At 43.6% G+C, this 21,180-nt stretch overlaps 1 protein-coding gene across 1 annotated transcript in view; it reads right to left on the bottom strand.

Moving 5' to 3' along the window:
* The window catches only part of LTBP1 (latent transforming growth factor beta binding protein 1), a 476,077-nt gene that overhangs the window by 65,382 nt on the left and 389,515 nt on the right, over nt 1–21,180 (bottom strand). Inside the window, exon 24 of the mRNA XM_045287025.1 lies at nt 410–535. Coding sequence (XP_045142960.1) covers nt 410–535 — 126 coding nt within the window. The remainder of the gene's footprint in view (nt 1–409; nt 536–21,180) is intronic.

Raw genomic sequence — 21,180 nt, 5'->3', positions numbered from 1 at the left:
TGCAAAGCATCGTTTTACGGATGTCATTCCTGGAGACCGAAACGCTTGCCGACACTTTTCTTTCAATGCCCTGCCTGAGAAGGTGCATTTTGAAGACAGACAAGCTTCTACCACACACCAGACTCTACTTCCTGTGCAGGAGGGGCTGCGGGGTCCCGCACACTCAGCTAAAAGTTTAAACAGATGTTCCTTTGAAAATAGGCTTACGTTTAAAGTTATACTTTGGGATTTCTGAATGTGTCTCGCTATTTCAGAAACCATGGGTAATTTCTACACACCCCAAAACTGGATGACGAAACACAAGTGTGGTGAAATTCTGCCCACGTGTCTTGCTCCTGTCGTTGATCACTGCGATTTCTTCTCTAGAGGGAGAAGGTGAAACATTTGGGAAAGAAGTCTAGACACTCACCCACACACCCTTGCCCATCCTGTGGGGCTTGAAAGCCCTGATAACAGAGGCAGCGGAAGGAGCCAGCCGTATTGTCACAAAACCCGTGATTGTCACAAATAGTGTTGTTTACACATTCATCAATATCTGCAAAAAAGACATGTCACATGAGACACAAAACAAACACAGGCCGACACACACCAAAGATTAACGATGGACACAGCGCTCCGTACACCTCGATTAGTATGCGATGATCATGCTGGTACAGGAAGTATTTGAAAACATTTTACGTGTCAATAAAATGTTTTGACGGAAACGTCTTAGTAGCCAGAATGTTAGGCTCTCAGGGAAAACATTTACTTTTCCTCAGGAAATGTTTTCAAACGGAAATGCCCCCTCGACCGCCGCCGTTGGTTATTTTCTCAATGTTTTCATCGCTTTATTTCCAAGGAGGGTCTATTCCAAAGGTGAAAATATGTGGAAAATAGGGTCACGTCTCTTTGGCTGTGGTCTATGCAAATAGCAGTTGTAGCCGAAAGAAGTTCTGAGTTTCCTGGACAATGTTTTCTTCAAACCTGCAGATGACCTTGATCAAACCTAGACCGTATTCACATGACATCAAGAGAGATTGCAAATGCTGGTGAGTTCCACTCTGTTCTCACCACGACGGGTTTCTGGTAAGCAAGTGACAACCACTCAGGCCCTACACGTCAGTGGGGCTCCAACTAGTCAACCAGTGCTCACCTTGCAGGTTCATTTTGCCCTCTCTGTAAACACCATGATACACCCTGATCTGCACCTCTGTTTTCATGAGCAAGCATGCTCTCATCCAAGAGATACCTCAGCTGTCAGGTGACCACCAGACTTTTGGACAAACCTCTGCTTTGTTCTCAGAGGTGCAGGTTTTCTCCGGAGCGTTCATTTCCATCTTCTTCGATCACGGCCAGAGGCTGCCTCTCATTGGCCAGGCCCTGTGCTCCCCCTCGCGTTCAACAGTCCCACAGTACAGGTGTGCTTTCTGGGACAAGCAATTGGGAAATGCAACCAACAGATCAACTCTCGGGCACGAGGAGCGTACAGTGGTCTCCACGTGATAAAATGAGAATTAAATGCGTTTGGCAGAATTTAGTTTAGGGGGAGTCGATGGTCATAAAATTGAACTTTGCCTTCTAAAATGTTTACAAATCAAGTCCGAGAAACGCTGTGAAAGACTAGATGAGCAATTATGTGCGGCATGCGTTCTTTTCCTTATTGGTTTTCCCACACGGATAAGACCAAGCCCAAGTTCAGAAACTGTCTCCCTACTGAAGTGCGCACAGCAGTCATTCCATCAGTTTCCTTAGTCATCTTACGTTCCAAATCCAAGTCAACCGTGTCTCTTCCTCTGGCCGAGCCTTTGCCCTCCGCTTTCCACTCTCAACTGTGAATTCCTCCCCAGCTTCAGGTGTGCGCCCCGGGCCCCTCCCCTCACTGCCCGACACAATAGTCCAACCTCTTGCTATAGCTTTCACGTGACCATGAAGCCACCCTAGCTACGGCACTCACTCTTGCACTCCTATCCCTGTGAACCCTCTCATCTGCAGAAGGCAAAGAACAATGCAATGCTATGGCTGTGTCCTTAGCATTACCGCGAGGATGCTGCCGATAGGAAGCATTCAAAATGTCAATATTAAACATATGTCGACCTTTTTGTGATGCACCAATGAATGAGGCGGTTTCAAAAAGTTCGTGGGAAAAAAACCCCTGGTCTTTTCATTCCATTTTTTTCACGACCTCTGTAAAAGCCCCCTCATATGCCATCCCTGGAGGCGGAGGTTCAAACATCCGCAGGCATGCCTCGGAAGACAAGCCTGGCAGTCCCTCTCGGAAAGTTCAAGACTTAAAAACCAGGTCGACCTCTCTCTCTCTGCCCACGTGCACTCACCATGAGCTGGAATCAACGCAATGTCCCCTCACAGTAATAGTACACGTGTATAATTATAATAATGGTTATTATTGAACCTCTCCATCCCCTTCCTCAATGACTCTGACTTCCTAACATTTTAGACAGTGGGAGGTCCTGAGAGAGGCTAATAACGGTGAGTGTCCATCACTGAATCCAGTGATCAGTTGCCAGTAGTCCTCTCCTTAAACTCTTCTCTCCCATGCCGCATGACAGACAATCATTCTCGTTCTCCCACTGGCTCACCTGCCCCTTTCCCAGCCTGAAGCAGGTGTCTGCCAAGGCCTCCATGCTGGGATCCGCTTCGTCCTCGGGACTCCCTCCCCGCCCTGTTCCAGTTTCAATTCTGCCGCTCGCTGAGGAATCCCGCATCTCGCTCTCTAGTCAGGATCTCTTCTCCAGCACATGTCGTCTTTGCCATCATCACCAACTCAAGTCCAAAGCTCTCTTCCTATGAATCCAATTTCCTGACCTCTGGTCTTCCTTGTCACACATCTCGACTTTAATATCTTCCCCCGACTTGAACTGAAAGTACAATGAACTTCCAAATTCACTGCCACGAGTCAATGCTGACGCCTAGGGATCCCTGGGGCTTTCTGAGACTGTCACTGTTGACGGGACTAGAAAGCCCAGTCTTTCTCCCTCAGAGTTGCTTGTGGTTTAGAACTGCCGACCATGCGGATCGCAGCCCAACACATAACCACTATGCTACCAAGGCTCAATGAACTTACTGACTTATATTTAGTTAACAATATTAAAAAATCAATCAATCTCCTTGGCAGCATCTAACACAAAGATGACATTCAATAAATCTATTTCCTTTTCAGCGTCAGCCCGAGACTGGGGTCACACCTTATTTACTGATGACAACCATGAAATGAGGAACTGCATCAGGTCACTGAATCCCTTCACAGACCGCTGCTCGTACTCCGCTCCTGCAACGGGCTTTGCCAGAGAGATTGTGGCATTGACTGAGCCACAGAGCTAAGGCAGTGGTTCTCAACATACAGTTCCTTATACGGTGGTGACCCCCCAACCATAAAATCATTTTCATTGCTACTTCATCACTGTCATTTTGCTACTGTGATGCCCACAGGTTGAGAACCGCTGATCTAAGGCCTGGAAAGAAACTGAGAGATACAATTATCACTGACATACTGTCCATTTCCCAATCTGTCTCAAGGCTATTTATCTATTACCTACTAGAGTTTCTCCTAATAAATAAGTTTATTCTCATGCTTCTTCTACTCCTCACTCCTACTTCTCCTGTGTCCCCTTAATCGGGGACTCCCAGCAACTCATCAAGGCCAATCTCAGTGTCACCCCGGACCATTCCCTGCAGGCCTCCTACTCCTCGAATCCGACGAGCCTTGGTCTCTCTCCTATCATGCCCTCAGATCCATCTCACCTGAGCAGTGCAGCCATCTCCTCCTCCTCATCCCAATTCCTTTCCCCTCGCGAGGCTTGCCTCCCTCCCTCTGATCCAAACAGCTGCCCGTGTTCGCTTTCTAACAGGTGTTATCTGTTACGCCATTCCTTTGCTCAGACCACTGAGGGTCTTTTCCGGGGTAGAAGACAATGGCCTCTCTTCTTCACAGAGCAGAGTGCTCTCTCGTCATCTGGCTCCTGGCCACCTGCCTGGGCACAGTTCCCTGCACAACCTCTTCCCCCTTTACTCTAGCCCAGTGGTTCGCAACCTTCCTAATGCCACCACCCTTTAATACAGTTCCCCGCGTTGTGGTGGTCCCCCAACTACAAAATTATTGCTACTTCATCACTGTTATTTTTCTACCGTTATGAATTGGGTAACCCCTGTGAAAGGGTCGTTCGACCCCCAAAGGGGTCGCGACCGACAGGTTGAGAACCACTACTCTAGCCATATCAGTCTATGAGAGTTCTTTGAAAATTCCACTGCCCTTCATTCCTAACAGACTTGGTGTGAATGTCTCTCTACTAGAAGAAAGTCCTTCTCTATTTGCTTTGCTGAAAAATGCCTCAGTGGTGGGCTTTGGGAGTCAGCAGCCCAAGAGGAGCCTCCTTTAAGACTGAAGCATCCCTCACTGCTCCAGGTGCTCACAGTACCTACAGCACTCTGTACACGACTGTGCTGACTGGGGACCCTGTCCAGCGGAATTGCCAGCTGAGCCCAACCAACAGCTTATTTTTCAACAGATTCTTTCTCCCTAGTAGTTCATCCATAAATGATGGACATGGATTGGGAGAGACTGGGAAACGATCAGAGGTTAGAAAGAAAGAGGAAGGGAATGGAGCTACTAGAAACCTATTGGCTCTTTGGTCCAGACACGTGAAGTGAATCTCTTGGTTTCCTTTTTATTAATTCCATGCAGTTTTTATTACTTTCACGCGATCACAACAGACAGTGGTTTCTTGTTACTGTCACAGTTACTGAATAATCAGAGAGTGCATACTCCCTGGGTCAGACAGGAATGGCTGGGTGTCTTGCAGTCTCAAATTCACTAGGAGTCATTAATAGAGAAAGCTCAAAAGGTCATTAAATTTTTTTTCAATGAATCAGGAAAATTACCATGGAATGAATGCTGAAGATCAGTTCTTCAACAAGTATTATTTAATTAAAATGATATACAGTTGACCCCTGAACAATCCATGGGTTAAGGGTGCCCATGCCCTGCACAGTGGAAAAACCAGTTTACTCTGCCAACACCTCAATACTAACAGCCCACTGTTCACCAGAAGCCGTAACAAGAACATAAACAGTTAACACATAGCTGATGGCTGTCTGTATACTATCCCTCACCCACATAAAAGCTACATTGCAATACAAGATGAAAATGTACTTTAATAAAAGTGCAAGGTGTTTCTGTTCCTGCTGGGATGGCTGCAGAGACAGCCCCACACATTTCCTTTGTCCTTACACTGGTCCGTACAATGGGTCCATTTAGCTTGAAATGGCAGTGGCCTCAGCTGCAGCCCTCCATCGCAAGTGCCTATCAAGCAATTCCATTTAATTCCGTAAGGTCGTGACTTCGTGGGAGCCCTTCTGACCTCACTAGCGGGCCTTGTGTGAGTCCCAGGGTATGGCCAGATAGAAACGGGAAGTACAGGAGAACTGCAAAAAATCACTTTTCATAGCGATAGGCAATTTCTGGAGAGATGAATTGCCCGTGCAGAGGTGAGGAGTGTCCCACAGCACTTCAGGCAGATCCAACAGAGGAGCTCGGTGTAAGAGGAAGTGGCTACGGTGTTACAGTAGGGCAGTGTGGACTACAGTTACATTTATACTGTTAATATTTAATGTTGCATCTTTACACTAGTCTACATTTCTCTCTATGGAAACCGGCACCATAACAATCTGTGTGTACTTAAGTTTAGATCATCTTTAACATTTTATGACATTTGTTGTCATTTGTGTGTGTTTTATGGTCATAAATGATCATGTGGGTTGCTATCTACATCAATTTTATGTATTCATGACCTATAAAATTTGTTGAAATTTGTTCAACATTTTCTAGATGGGTATCAGAAGTGGCTCTAAACTTTGTTCTTGAATGTAGATGAAAGAAAATGGGAAAAAATGGTGAAGTAAAAGAAAGGAATTTCAAAAGACAGCTCAAAAAGAAAAGGTAAATAAAATATAATAATATAATAAAATATAAACATATAATAAAATGTGCAAAGTCCTGGAGTTAGAAAAGGAAAAAGGAAGAAAATGCTCATCATATCTCCGCTGAAAGAGCTGAAGAAAAATTCCATCCTCAAGTTGCAATGCTGAAAGATTCTATGGGCAAGATATTGAAGGATGCCGAGGAGCATCCACAGAAGATGGACGGAAGACACACAAACAGGGTAGCAGGAAAACCGGTCAACAGTCGACCCATTCAACAGGTAAGCATGTCATCAAGAACTCACGCTACTGAAAGGGGAGACCAAGCCTACTGAAGGATTATCAAAAAACAAGGCCCCCCAAATTGGCAGATGGGTCTTGGCTGGAGGCAGAGAATACTAGAAAGATATCACTTGTTTTTTGTTGACTATAAAAGGCATTCAGTGGCATGGATCACAATGACTATGGACAACATTGAGGAGAATGGGAATTCCAGGACACCTCATTATGCTTATTGGAAACTGTACATGGACCGAGAAACAGTCACGGGGAAAGAACATGGGACTAAGGAATGATTTAAAGTCAGGAAAGGTGTGTGTCATGTTGGTGTCCTTTCACCATATTTATTCAATCTGTATGTGAGCTAACACATTAGGAAGCTGTATGATATGAAGCATCTAGCCAGGCTCGGGAGAAGGCTTCTTTACAAGCTACGATATGCCAACGACCCAAGCTTGCTTACTGAAAGCACACAGGACTTAAAGCACTTGCCGATGAAGACCAAAAACTGCAGCCTACACTATGAGTTACAACTCTACATAAATACAACCCAAACCCTCACAACTGGACTGAGACACAACAAAATGCTAAAAGGAGAAAAGATGAAGTTGTCAGAGTTATCATCTTGCTTGGATCCACCATCAATGATCATGGAAACAGCAGCAAATAAATCAAATGATGGATGGCACTGGGCAAGTCTGCTGCACAAGAGCTCTTTAAAGTGTTGAAGGCCAAGGATGTCACTTTGAGACCTAAAGTGTGCTTGATCCAAGTCATAGTAAATGCAATTGCTTCACATGCATGTGAAAGTGGGACAATGCATGAGGAAGCTGGAAAGAGAATTGGGATATTTGCATTGTGGTGTGGGTGAAAAACACTGGCAGTACTGGGGACTGCCAGAAGAACAAACAAATTGTTTTAGAAAAAACACAAGCAGAATGGGCCACAGAAGCAAGGAGAATGAGACTTAGTCTCATGTACGTTGTACATGTTGTCAAGAGAGACCAGTCCCTGGAAAAGAGTACCATGCTTGGTAAAGCACAAAGCCAGCGATAAAGAGGAAGGTGGTCAAGGGGATGGATGGACACGGTGGCTTCATCGATGGGCTCAAAGGTATCAGTTGTCGGGACGGTGCAGGACTGGCCGGTGTTCTGTTCTTTTGGACAGAAGGTCGCTAGAAGTAAGAAATGAGTCCGCAGCACCTCAAAACAGTTCATCTGTGCGTTTTTTCCAATTGTCACAAATACGGTATGTTTTTTCCCTAATATATTTATTGAAAAAAGTCAAGTGTAAGTGGAAGTGTTACTCACAGGTTACTCACGAGTCAACTGTAATGTAACACATAGTAACCAGTATGTCCTCATCAAGGTGAGGTAAGCGCTTAATAACAAGACACCATTTACTTTCGTTCTCTATTGACCTGTACATCTTTTTTTTTTTAATTTAACAAAAAAACCCTCTCCAATTTAATTTCATTAGAATTGCCTTTGATGATTATGAACTCTGGTATAGTTTCCCTTGTTAGTCCTATCTAGAAATAAAATTTTAACAGCTGCTACAATTAACTCTGATAAAACAAAACAAAAAGGAAAAAGAAAAACCTCTAAGAAGATGCATTGTTATGTTAAAGTAAAAGCCTTACCAATTGAATGTAAGCTTTATTAAGTAGACAAGTGAAAACTCAGCCTATTTTGTTGAAATGAAAACTCAATTTTAAACCATTCAAAGCATGGGTTTTATTTTTGCTTCATGAAGGGTGATTTTATTAAATTACAAAAATAATTTTGTTAGTAGATCTCTAAGAGCCAAGCATAATATTATAACTACTACTATTATTATTACTTATTATCTAACAGATGAGTGCTAACGAGCAATCATCGGGTTACACAACTCTAAGAATGACTTGCTTTTAAAAAAAACTCAAATGTTGGCTATTTATATTTTATTGAACAAGGTAGATATAAATATTAATGTGTTGTTGGACGTGAAGGTCTTGAAACTACACAGACCGCAGACACTGGATCATTTGATGTGAATTCCCAGTAACAAGATAACCTTCCTATCAGAAAGTGTCACAGAGCCTGGCCAGGCGTGTTGGAACTGCCAGTGGCTTGCTGTTAAAGTAGCAATGTTGTCAAAATCTAACAAGTCCACTGTTTGATGGTCTTAACTCAAAAGGAAGGAGCTCTGGTAGCACAGTGGTTAAGTGATCAGCTGCTAACCATAAGGTTGGTGGTTCAAATCCACCCAGAGGCTCCCCTGGAGAAATGATTAACAAGTGTTCCCATAAAGAGTATAGTCTAGGAAACCATAGGGGCATTTTCACTCTGTCACATATGGTTTCTAGGAGTAGACAGTAGACTTGATAGCACCTATCCACAGCAGCAACTGTAGACATAGTGAGCAGATCGGTTTTCTCTGCCCTTACACTTTTTCTTAACATATTTTTCAATATGCCGAAAGTTTTTCAAAGCCTATTTTATTAAAAATAAAACAAAGCAAACAACACACACACCAAAAAACCCCTTAAAGCCATCGGATGGATTCTGCCTCATAGTGACCCTACAGAACAGGGTAGAACTGATCTTGTGGGTTTCTGTGATGGTAAATCTTTCTGGGCATAAACAGCCTCAGCTCTCTCCCATTGAGTGGTGGGTGGTTTTTCCAACTGATGACCTTGGGGTTCCACTAGGGCTCCTCCTATGATCAAAGAAGCCCCAAATAAGAACAGAACTCCAACCACGTACTCAAATTCTCAAATAAAAGTACAAGGCAGACAGTGGGTGCCACTTACCCACTTTGGGAATTTGAATTATAAGAAAGAACAAAGAAAGGACGCTTGGTTTTTCTAGAGAGGGACGGGGTGAACTGAAGCTGCTTTCTTGACCAAGACATAAAAACTATGCTCTCAAACCTCAACAATGAACTTCACTGCATATAAACGTCAATTGTTCCACTAGAGCAGGGGTCCTCAAACTACGGCCCGCGGGCCACATGCGGCCCACTGAGGACATTTATCTGGCCCGCCAGGTGTTTTTGCCCCATTTTGTTTTTTACTTCAAAATAAGATATGTGCAGTGTGCATAGGAATTTGTTCATAGCTTTGTTTTAAACTATAGTCCGGCCCTCCAACGGGTCTGAGGAACAGTGCCCTGTTTAAAAAGTTTGAGAACCCCTGCACTAGAGTCTCTGTTGATGACAGAAGTCTGTGTGTGCGAGAAACTGTATTGGGGTATACTTGGTCAGTGAAGATTGGTTTTCTTTTTCTCAGAATTGAACATTCTTCAATTGGTCTTGTTCTGAGTTTTGTGGTGGTGGTTTCTAATGTTTCTCTTTCACACCTTAACATCTCATAACTCTGTCCTACCGATTTCCCTCATCGTGAGCCAGTCATATTTGCCAACGAGAGGAGGAAGCTCACAGGACCCTTCCTCCTGCTGCCAGCTCACTCAGAAAAGCTGATGGACAGGGAATGGCCGTTTTTAGCAACACATCATTTCCAGAAAAATCTCCACAGCAACTGCATGTCTGAGAAGTAGGACTTTCCTGTCATTACAACATTTATAGACGACTCCAAACTTGCTGTATTTGGTATCAGGATCGAGATTTGAGTTAGTTAATTGTGCCAGCCTGGCCGATAATCACATGTGGTGCTGGTTGAAAGGCGGAGGGATAAATGAGTGGTGAAGCCTCGCCTTTCTAGTTCTCGGGTCTCTTGTTTTGTGATGGTTGCATCGGGTGCAGCTGCCTTAGCAGTTCCCTGCTTCAGCTTGCAAGATGGATTTCCTACAAGACATCCCCAAGGAGAAGCCGCATGGATCTATCCTGATGCAGCCCTGGGTGCTGGGGCAGCCGTGTGGAGACCCCTGCCAGTGCTGAGATGCTTACACGTTCACTGACTCAGCTTTCCTCCTGCAGTCGGCATTATTGCCTCTGTTTTGTGAGGTGAAGGACTTTGTGGACTGGTGTTGGGTTAATGGGTTAATGTTGGACTTGTGGGCTTGGGCAGCATTGGGTTGGGATGTTTTCGTGATGCACATTTTCTTTGCATAAAACTCTCTTATACGTGAGTTGCTGTGGATTTGTATCTCCAGAGTACCCAGACTAATACAAGATTTAAAATTTAAGAACCAGAAATCGGAGGCACTGTGCAGGAAAGCAACTTGTCTCGGGGTAAGCTCACAGTTGAGCTGGCAATAAACTGGAAATGAGTCCTGGAACAAACGTTGGAATCTATGGAAGCTTTGTCCATCCCATCCTGGGGCTTCACCACAGGGATGGATCCAAAAAGACGGTTCTGAGACAGGGACAAGAATTCACCAAATTTGAAGCTATCAAGATGGACCACACACAGTTAGACCTTGACACATTACTTTCGGATGTTCAGTTTAATAAAACACTCTCTGACCTCGACATCTTTGTCCTCACAACAAGAACTACCATCGTGTTAGAAATCTAATTACCGTGCGTCCCAAAGAGAGTGCTTTTTGAGCAGACTCAGAAGAGAAGTCCCTGAGGCATGACGGAGTTCCTGGGCTGGGTCCCCTGGATCTTGCCACAAAAGGAAATACCCCACTGCACATTTCAGAGTCTGGAGTTTCCTGACCAACTGGAATTGGTTAAATAATTGGTGCCAGAATCATAGGAAAATAGATCCCCAAAGAAGGGGCTTATATTGGAAGGGATACAGAGTTCCTGCTTGGGGGGAAATGCAGCCCTCACACTTCTTACTCCAAGGAAAGGAAGCTGAGCAGGAGACAGTCCATCCCAGCCAAGCAGTGGGATTGAGAGATGTTAAACCTGCTGAATAGCTGCCCAAAGTAATTTTCAAATGGCATGGCTACTGGCCCCAAATAGATTGCGGTGTCTCTCACAAAACAAGAGGGAAGCTTGTCAAGAGGGAGATGAGCCCAGGGCATTAAGGGGGGGAGAAGGGGGGGAAATGAAATATAGCCACGGAACATAAAAATGTAGATTTGGAGAAGGTCCAGACAATACAATGAGATATGGAAAGTGCCTTTTAAATCAGTCCACTGAGGTCTGGCAAGACCAGCAAGGCCGGAGAACATGGGTCCTGTGTGTTATGAAAAATAACTTTTGTTCTAGGAACTAGGGAGAAGCCAGCCCAGTAAAGACGAGGTCTTTGTGTGGAGTCTGACGACCATGGGTTTGTTGGCAGATCAGGGTAGGAAAATAAGTGGGGAACCTTGAGGGTCCTCGGACTGCCTTGAACGTTAGCTGCCTGAGAAACGCAAACTTCTGAAGAAGGTAGCAGGTTACCTCGCATCCTACTCCCTGACACAAAGCCCAGAAAATAAGGCTGGCCGACGAAAGATCATTTTCACCAGCCTTGAAACTCATGACTTTAAAGAGATTTACTTACACGTTTCTTTTAAAAATCACCCCAGAGCAATCGCGTGTACTTCCCATAAGCAGATATAAGTGCCAGAGAAACTAAACCAACACGCCACTCTGATTTTAATCAAACTTGTGTGAACATACAGTCACCATAGCTAAAAACATCCTACTGAAAACCACCTCTAAAATCACAACCCTCATCCCCGTCCTCTGATCCCAAACCTGGGGCGTCCGTCCTTAATTAGCTGCCCACATGCAATCATCGCCTCCGTCTAAGTCTCTCTCTTGGTTTCATCTGGCATCTTTTCCCTCCTCTTCAACCTGACTCAGAGGTTTTGGGTTTGAACAAATAGGAAATCCCCACCTTTCCAGTACTTGTCTCCTACCAGGGGGTTCTGCTTTGTCTTCAATAATGATAGAATGACTCCACCTCTGGAAATAATCCAATCCAGTGTAAACCTACACCAACCTCCCCGCAGTTTCCTTCATGAACAGTAGTACGAGCAGGGTCCTTGCTGCATGCCCTTGGGAGCTCTTCTGCACTTGACCTCTCTAGCAATCTGCTCTTCTGTGTGGACCTGCTACCCTGCGCCCCATGCTTTCTCCTTCTCTAGGGGATCATTTCATCAGGATCAAACGTTGTCTGCTGTTCTCATCTTAAAAATGGGAACAAACTGCCTCGCATCATAATCCCTTCAGCCCAGACCACATCTCTGACCACCATGTAACATGCAGTCTATGCATACTGTCTCCACATCTCATTGACTCTGACAGTCAACGTTGGGGGGCTCCCCTGGACAGGACACCACAGAAGCCACTCTTAACAATGCCACCAATATGTAAATGCCAAAGGATTCTTCTTGATTGCTGTCACTAATAGTTCTTCCAATAATCTTCAGTGCAGGTGATCTTTCTTCTTGAAGCCTCCCTTTGGTTGAGATTCTGTTGTCATGAATGTTCGGGAGTTTCCTCTTACTCTTTTAGCCATGGTTTTTCCAGACCTATCCCTCATCAGGCCTCCCTCTCACTATGGTCCAGGAATGACTTTGTCCCACTTTCCTGGGTGCACCAAGCACTTGTCCTGCCTCAGGGCCTTTGCTCTTGTTACACCACCACCTGGCTCCACCCCCCTGCTGCTCCCAACCTGCTCTTCAAATGGGCAACTCATCTTTTAGACTGGAGCTCTACTGATCTTTTCTTAAAGAGATCCTTCAATCCGAATGAGACTTTGCTTCCGGCTGCCTCTCCTCATGGATTCTATCCTTTCCTCCACAGCAGTTGCAACAGGCCATCATCAAACGCTTGCTGGAATGTTTATCACGTGCCTCCTACACAAGCGGTTTCATAAAGGCAGAGAACATGTCTGTTCCAGCCACCACTACAGGTTCACCACCTAGGTAAAGTCTTGCACGGAAAGGTGCACAATAAATACTTGTCCAATGCAAGCAAACAGGGCTCTCACAATGTGGCCATTGCCAGCCTTTCCAGTAAGAATACTGATCTCTCACTCTATTCCCCTCACGGGTTCAACCCCAACTAACTTCCATAGATTGTTCCTAGCCCTATGAGATGATTTCTTTTCACATCTTCTGTCACAGATACACTCTCCTCTGGCAGCTCCAGGTCACATTTTCATCTAAGCCATTGTTATTTACCCAGCGAGGCTCAGCGTTTACCCAGAAAAGCCTTCTCAAAGCCTTTTCTGACACAGCCTTATGCTGGAAAATGTGTCTTTTCCTGTTCATGAGATATTAACGAGGGGCCTGAGAGAGATGGCACCTCCTAGTCTCACCAAAACCCCAAGCCTCGGGCTCATAACAAAGAAGGATGAGCCTCCAAAGGCAATGGAGCTAAGCTAGAAATGGAGCTAAACTAAGCTAGCTGAGCGGAGTCACAGTCAATTAATATGGTCCTTCTACCGATAATTCATGACTCTAATTCCAGACTCCACATGCCTGTGGCCGTAGTCCCATTTGAAAGGACATTCTCTACTATACTAATAGACAGGAATAGGGTAGATTACCATCTGACCTTAGTAGAGGTGTGAACCAAGCCACACCCTTTGTTTCTACCTTAGTTGAGGGCGTGACTCAGACACCATCCTTTGTTTTTTCGTGATGGGGTAAATACGAAGGTAGTACCTGTGTAATTGTAACCCGCTGCCTCGTCTGGAAAGCCTGGCCTCTATTTCCTGACTGCTTTGGTAGGAGAAGAGCTGCTGTGAGTTCTGGACATTTGGGGTTTCTGACTCTGGTCCTTGCATTTGACTCGTCACTTCTTGACCTTCAGATTTGGGATTTAACAGCACCCACTTTTGTGTGGAGCAGTCCCTCAAAACTTTGTGAGTTTCTGGGACATTGCAGCAAACTGCAGAAACCCAGGGCTGTGAGGAAATATACGTGAGAGCGGAGTAGAGGAAATGGAGCAGAATAGCATGTTGGATGAGCTGGACATTTGGGACATCATTAATCTCCAACTCCTTGGGACTCATCTGGTATTCATTCTTCTAAAATAGATACCACAGTGGCTTACCTACAGCAAGAGTCAAAATAAAGCTGAACTGATGGATATTTTAAAAAGGTAGAATTTTTAAAAACAGGAATTGTATTTGCAATGATCAAAGGCAGACTTGGAAAGTACTTGTGTGTTGCAGGTGAAAAGGACAAGAGCAATAGTTATGAGAATGATGAACCTGGAAGCCCGAGACTCAGTTAAAAGAGCATTCCTAAAGAGAAGTAACGCAGCTGAAATGGCAAACATGGACTATGTGGGGGAAAGTTTAAGAGTTTCAATAATACATATTTTGTGTTTAAAAGACTGCGTATATATCCATATTGAAGAGGGTGGGTAACATTATTGATCCCATAATCAGACATGTCCTAGATAATTGTAAGGCTGAAGGAAATATTTCTAGTTATCTAGCTCGAAGCAAGTATTTCCATTAAAAAACAAATCAAGCTGGTCTCAATTATGCTAAATAATTCTGTAGGAAAAAATCCATAACTGAAGAGATTCCAAAGTGGAAAAGAAAAGTCACTCGTGTAGAAAGCCAACTGAAGGCCTTTCAGTTATGAAATTCTCAGATGATCATTTATAGGTTCTTATAAAAATGACTAAAAATGACACACGATTGTCATGAAAATTAATAAACAATGATGGCTTAATCTGTGTGCCGACTTTGCAAATGGTTTTTGAGTTTTCACCATCATGCAGAGCTTCCTGTAAATAAGGTGCTCAGCCTTGAAGCTCTAACACGCTTAGATCCTGTTTCTCCTGCAAGCCCACTGTCATGGGGCTGATCTGGACTCATGGGGACCCTACGGCCGTACATCTTTACGGAAGCCAATGGCCACATCTTTCCCGTGCAGCATCTGGTGTGTTCATATGCAGACTTTCGTGTGTAGCATCTGAGACCTCTAGCCAATACACCAGCAGATGTCCCTTCACCATTCTCTATGTCAAAAAAAAAAAAAGGTAGAGTAATGGGGATAGTGTTCAAATAACCCCCTTGATTTCAAATGGGTTGTATAGCGATATAGTTAAAGTATTAAGACAATATTTACTGTATTGTGTGTGCGTGCTTTTATTTTTGCCTGTATTCCTATTTTTTTTAAAATGACTTCAATTTGCAACGAGAGGAAAATGTCTTTCAGAGAACTTAAATGAGTAATTGAAAGGCGTACTAACTGCAGGTAGGTAATACATGGTGGTTAGGATTACTACTGAGTCCCTTGCTATCAAAATCCAGTAATATATGACAGTACGCTGCGAACCAGGGCAACAGACAGACAACATGAGCTATTTAAAGTGGCAAGGTTGTCTTTAACTGGGAAATACAACTGTGTAGATTTTTTTAGAGTAAAACTTTAAATTGATCATTTAAAATGCATCCAGAAATGTATAAGTACCACTGGGCTACAATGTGGTGAACTTGTAGAGTAAGTTCTCTGAATTATCAGTCTTCAGGGCCCTCTCTCCTGCTCCCTCCTGGTGATTACCCCCACGTGGCAGTCACCTCTGTTCTACTTCATCACCGCGGACTGGCCTGTTTGGGGAACAGTATATAACTGGAATCATACAATACATACTCTTTTGTGTCTGAGTTTTTCTTTCTTTTTTTATCATTTTATTGGGGACTCGTAAACTCTTATCACAATCCATCCATCCATCCACCCATCCACCCACCCAACCAACCAACCAACCATCCATCCATCCATCCATCCATCCATCCATCCATCCATCGTGTCAACATTTGTACACTTATTGCCCTCATCATTCTCAAAAGTGTCTGAGTTTTTTCAGAGTCTTGTTTGTGAGTTTCATCAGCATTATATACGGCATGGGTCATTCACTCTTATTTCTGTGAACACTGTGTTGCATTATATAACTCAATTATATAAGACAGTATATACTTTATATATACTGTATATACTTTATATTATATATTGAAGTTAGGATCGGGAGCTCTTGTCTCACCTACTTTGGATATGTTCCCCAGAAGTGAACAGTCCAAAGAGAAGAAAACCAGGCTTTGTTAAGCAGAAGATCAGAGAAAAAGAGGAAGAGCCTCAACGAGATGGATTGACATCGTGGCTCAACAACAGGCTTCAACTCAGGAGCGGCTGGGAAGCGGCACTGGATGGAGGAGGCCTTCTCCCACTGTCCCTGAGGCTGCGAAGGCTCGGAACCAACTTGACAGCACCTAACAGCAATGAGAAAGCATGCAACGTACACCGGGCACACATGTGGTTTAGCATGAGGGGCAGGGCGGCCACTGATACGTCAACTCTCTGCCCAACTGCAATAAAACCGCGGTATCTTTAAAAGAAAAAAACAAACAAAACCTCAGTATCTTTAGTTCAAATTTCAGTATGATCTACAAGGTATAAAGAAAATATTTGAAATTGGGTTAAAACTAGAATATGGTAATGATGACTATAAAACCCCACTCTAAGGGAACGAAGAACAGAATTGTAGGTGAACGGATATATTGGATGGTGTAAAACATAGCAAAATAAATAAATAAATAATAAATAATAATATATAAGGGTTCTTGAGGGGTAGAATGGGGCAGGGCAGGGATAAAGGGGAGCTGATATCGAAGAGTTCAAGAAAAAAGAAAATGTTTGGGGCTTTTTAAAATGATTATGCTTGATTTAATTGAATTATGGGGTGTTATAATATCTGTAAGAGCTCACAATAAAATTATTTAAAAATAAAAGAAAATGACAGCGTAAAACAAAGCCAAAAAAGAAAGAAAAGAAAGGCCAGGATGTTAAAGTGAAACAAAACCCTCACTCAGAGGCAACACAGACAGAACGCTTCCCCTGGAGCGTGGCTTGGACTTGGAAATGTTTCCTCGTACACCATGAGAGAATCAATGTGTTTACTAAAGCAACCGACTGGCAGTATTTCTGTTGTAGTAGTACTACACATCTAAGACAGACAGTCTCACAGAAATCAATGTTTTAGGCTCTCTTCTGATCATAAAAGCAAACGGTTTAACTCTCTTGTAAATAAAAGTGATGCTGTACTGAGCAGAGTCCTTTAGATGCTTATGAAAAATATCCTGTTAATTTCAGTTGTCCTACCACAACTATAAGAGATAATATAGCAAACGTAAAAGATTCAAAACACCATATAAGATTTTAAAAGGCATGATTATTTTGTCGCAATATCTATTAATGGATATTTGGATTATCCTTACATTAATGTCATAGTTTCATACTTTTTACAACTGGGATTTTAAAAAAATTTCATCTTGTTCTAAATTTAGAGCACACGATGCATTTCTTGTTTTCATATCATCTTTTCTATGCTAAGAGGTACTGCCAACAAGGACAGGGAGGGCGCCCTCAGCAGAGGCCAAGCACAGCAAACCCCAGATTCATCTTTGTGTCATTTAGGCCCCAGAGGCAATAAAAGATCAGCCAAATAAAAATTCTCATTTTTAAAAAATTATTTGACTTTTTATCTTTTTATATTCAAAGAAGAGGCCAATAAGGATCACTTACGAAAACGGAGAAAATAATGCACCTCTAGAAATAAAAGCTCCAATATTTGAATACAAGCAAGCATCAGCACTGGCCAGTGTATGGGTGACTGACACAAGAAGTCATTTAATGCTTAAAATACTGAGGAGGCAAATGGGGCAGGTTAGTCAGAAGAAACCGTTAGGGAGTGAAGAATTACAATATTACATTGCTTTATAAAGTCACTATATTCTATAAGACTGTAACTAAATTCAGAATTTAAAACGAGAGAGAATATTATAATTTATGTATACATGCAGACCTGGACTTAGAGATAACAAATAACTACTATGGGTTATCTATTATCTAAACATTGATACTATAATACATTCTGTAGGATAGAGTCGAATTACATAATTCATAGGGTTTTCAAGGTCATGAATCTTTATGGAAGTAGACTGGTGGGTTTGAACTGCAAAACTGGTAGTTAGCAGTCATGTTTGAGTGCTAACCTCCTGCACCATCATAATTCCATAAGAATGTTTTTGCATCCATAAGAGGCAAACAAGTACTACAAGCTCCCTGCTTTTAGGTGCGCACTAAATAAGGGAACAAATGACAATAACCTGACTCCCAGTGTAAGTTCTAAAACAGTACCAATGGCTCATATTGTTCCAATGTATAATGAGTACATTCTACGGGCTGAACTTCCCTTATGTTGATATGTGTCAATACTCATTAGACTAACTAGCTGTCACACAATTTCACAAGGGACTGTTATTATTCCTATCACACAGATGCGGAAACGGGAGCAGTGGCCGTTTCGTGGTGGAATTCTTGTCTTCAATGTAGGCGATGTGGATTCAATGTCTAGCCAATGCACCTCATGGCAGCCACTGGCTGTCAGTGGAGCCTTGTGTGTTGCTGCGATGCTGAAGAGGTTTCAGCAGAGCCTTCCCACTAAGACAGAGTAAGATGGGCCTGGAAATCGATGCCCCCAAATCAGCCAGTGAAATCCTCTATGCATCACAGTAGTCGGATCCACAATGTTCATCAGGAAATGATGCAGGCTGAGCAGCATTTGGTTCCTCTGTCTACGCGGTCACCATGGGTTGGGAGCTGACCCAAGGTCAGCAACCACCACCACTAACACCAGATGAGGAACTGAGGCTCACAAAGCGCAGTGACTTTCCTAGATTCAAATGGCTCATCCTCAATAGCTACTCCATTGTGAATTAGATAAGTAAGAGTTCAAAAAATAAGGAAGGTTTTTCAAAAGTGCAGGACTCATTTGAACGTGGAGTGACCTTTTTACTGTAGTCTCTTGCTGGTACAGGAAGAACTACGGACGGTTTCAATGTCCCTCCATTCATTTGCCAAATATTGATGGTGCCGGGACTATTGTCCCCAATGCATATAGCAGTGAATCAAGCTGTTAGAACCTGGTGTCCCTGGCCTTGCGCCTAAAAATAAAGCACATGATAAACATATAGAGTATGATGCTAAAGAAAGCACTAAGAAATAGGTAAAGAGGAGGTGTGAGCAGGTGAAAGAAATCTTAGAACAGTGGTCAGAAAAGGGACCACTGGGAAAAACAACATCTGGATAAAGATCTCAGTCACTTCGCGCTGGACTCCACTCAATGGCAATGGGGTTGGTTCTTTGGTTTAGGAAGTGAGAAATTACCATCTTGGTACTTCTCATTAATATTGACAAAGTCCTTCTTGTAACATGCTTATGACAGCCAACTAGGAGCCCTGGTGGCACAGTGGTTACTTGATGGGTTGTTAACCATAAGGTGAGCAGTTGGAAACCACCAGCTGCTTCTACTCCCACAGTTTATCGCAGACCCTGACTGGGGAGGTTCTATGGTGTCTTAAAGGGATGCTATGAGAGACAAAGAGAGACAAAGAGAGAGCGGAGAGAGACTGAGATTACAGCCAACAGGATATTTAACTGATACTTAATCTACACAGTAGTTTGTTGTGAAGATTAAATGAGAAGTAGATGCAATGTATTTAGCCAAGTACCTGGCTTATAACAAGAACTCAATCCATACTGGCTATCAGTGTGTGAGAACTGCTTTTTTGAGGGTCAATTGGCTAGGCCATGGTGTTCACTTTGGGGCCAAATGCTTATCTAGCTACTTGTCTTAGGTTTTCTCGAAGCCCCATTGTGAGTAGTGGTGATACTGATATACCTTTGACCTGATTTCATGGCTTTATTAAAACAATAAAGGGGTCATGTGTCAGGGGTCTCCACAGAAAAAGAACAGGATTTGTCTATATACACACTTCTTTATATCTATAAAATGAAAAATGAGTAATCATAATATCTAGCTAGGCAGTGCTATATTGATATATAATTAACCTATATTATCAGTTGACCTATAGATTATCCTCCCTAATCTAAGTGAGCCTCATCCAGTCAGTTGAAGGAAGGCCTCAAGAGACAAACTTGGGTTTCCCATGGAAGGATGATGACTTGAAACCTAACAAAGATATCCTGTAGGAATTTCCAGCCTGTGGATTTTGGATTTGCCCGCCCTCCATAACCGTATAAACCAACTCCTTAAACTCAACCCCCGTCAATTTCTCTCTCTCGCTAGTATTGACTCTGGAATTGATGTACTTATCTTAACCTGTTGCTGACAACTTCGACTCGTGACAACTGCATGGGTGTCAAAATAGAACCGTAACCATACGGTTGTCCATGGCTCATCTTTTGGAAGTGGACTGCCAGGTCTTTCTGATGAGGTACCTCTGAGTGGGCTGACCCCTTTCAGTGAGCAGTCAATTGCATTCGTGACTGGTCCCACCTGGGATTCCCTTTGCACCCTACACATTTAGAGCTAAACTATTAAAGAACTGTTTACGACAACCTCCCACGGGCCGACGAGAAGGTAGGTTCTTCACGGCATCAAACACCCAAACCAAACCCACAGCCACTTGAGTTATGATGACTCGGGGGGGGGCAGAGTTGGACTGCTCCCTCATGTTTCCAAGACTGTAAACTGATAGCTTCGTCTTTCCCTTACTGAATGACGGGGAGGCTGGAAGCACTGACCACGAGGTTAGCAGCCCATGCTTGACCCACGGTGTCACCAATCCTTTGCTGTCATCGAATGATTTGCAAGACAGATGCCAGAGCCCCGGGGTGGGGTGGGGTGGGGTGGGCACGGGCAGTGTCGGGATCAGGCAGGCAGGGCCGGCTTGCCTGGTCCCTGGTTTCACTCTCTGGCAGCCTCCAGTCTCTTTTTGGGGCTGCAAAGGAGGTGTTTGCTTCTCCTTCTACGGTTTTCCACCGCTCTGGGGTTTTCGAAGGTCCGCAGTGATAAATGCTTTGGGAACACTCTCGATTTCTTTTTTTCTTGCTACGATTCCCAGTTTCTTTGTAAAAATGTTGATAGACAAAAGATAATCAAGCAATGCGTGGAAAATCTGCTTCCAGACCCAAGAGCAGGGAATTCCAGCCAAGTTTCCTCAGCTCTCTCCCTAATGATTTAAACATCCGTTTCCACTCACTTCTGCTGAAATGCCTTCACAGGAGGAGGGCGTGTGAAGAACAGTAGCCTGCAGAAGGCGGTGCCGCTTCCGAGCCTCACCTGGAAAGCTACGTGATCCTTTTTCTTTTCCTATGTGGAAGGAGGATTCTAAGT

This window comes from Echinops telfairi, unplaced genomic scaffold (genome assembly GCF_000313985.2).
Source record: "Echinops telfairi isolate 266 unplaced genomic scaffold, ASM31398v2 ScPeMD7_10;HRSCAF=50, whole genome shotgun sequence".
NCBI classification, from domain to species: domain Eukaryota; kingdom Metazoa; phylum Chordata; class Mammalia; order Afrosoricida; family Tenrecidae; genus Echinops; species Echinops telfairi.
The sequence above is the reverse complement of the archived record's forward strand: the minus strand, read 5'-3'. Positions and strand labels throughout refer to the sequence as shown.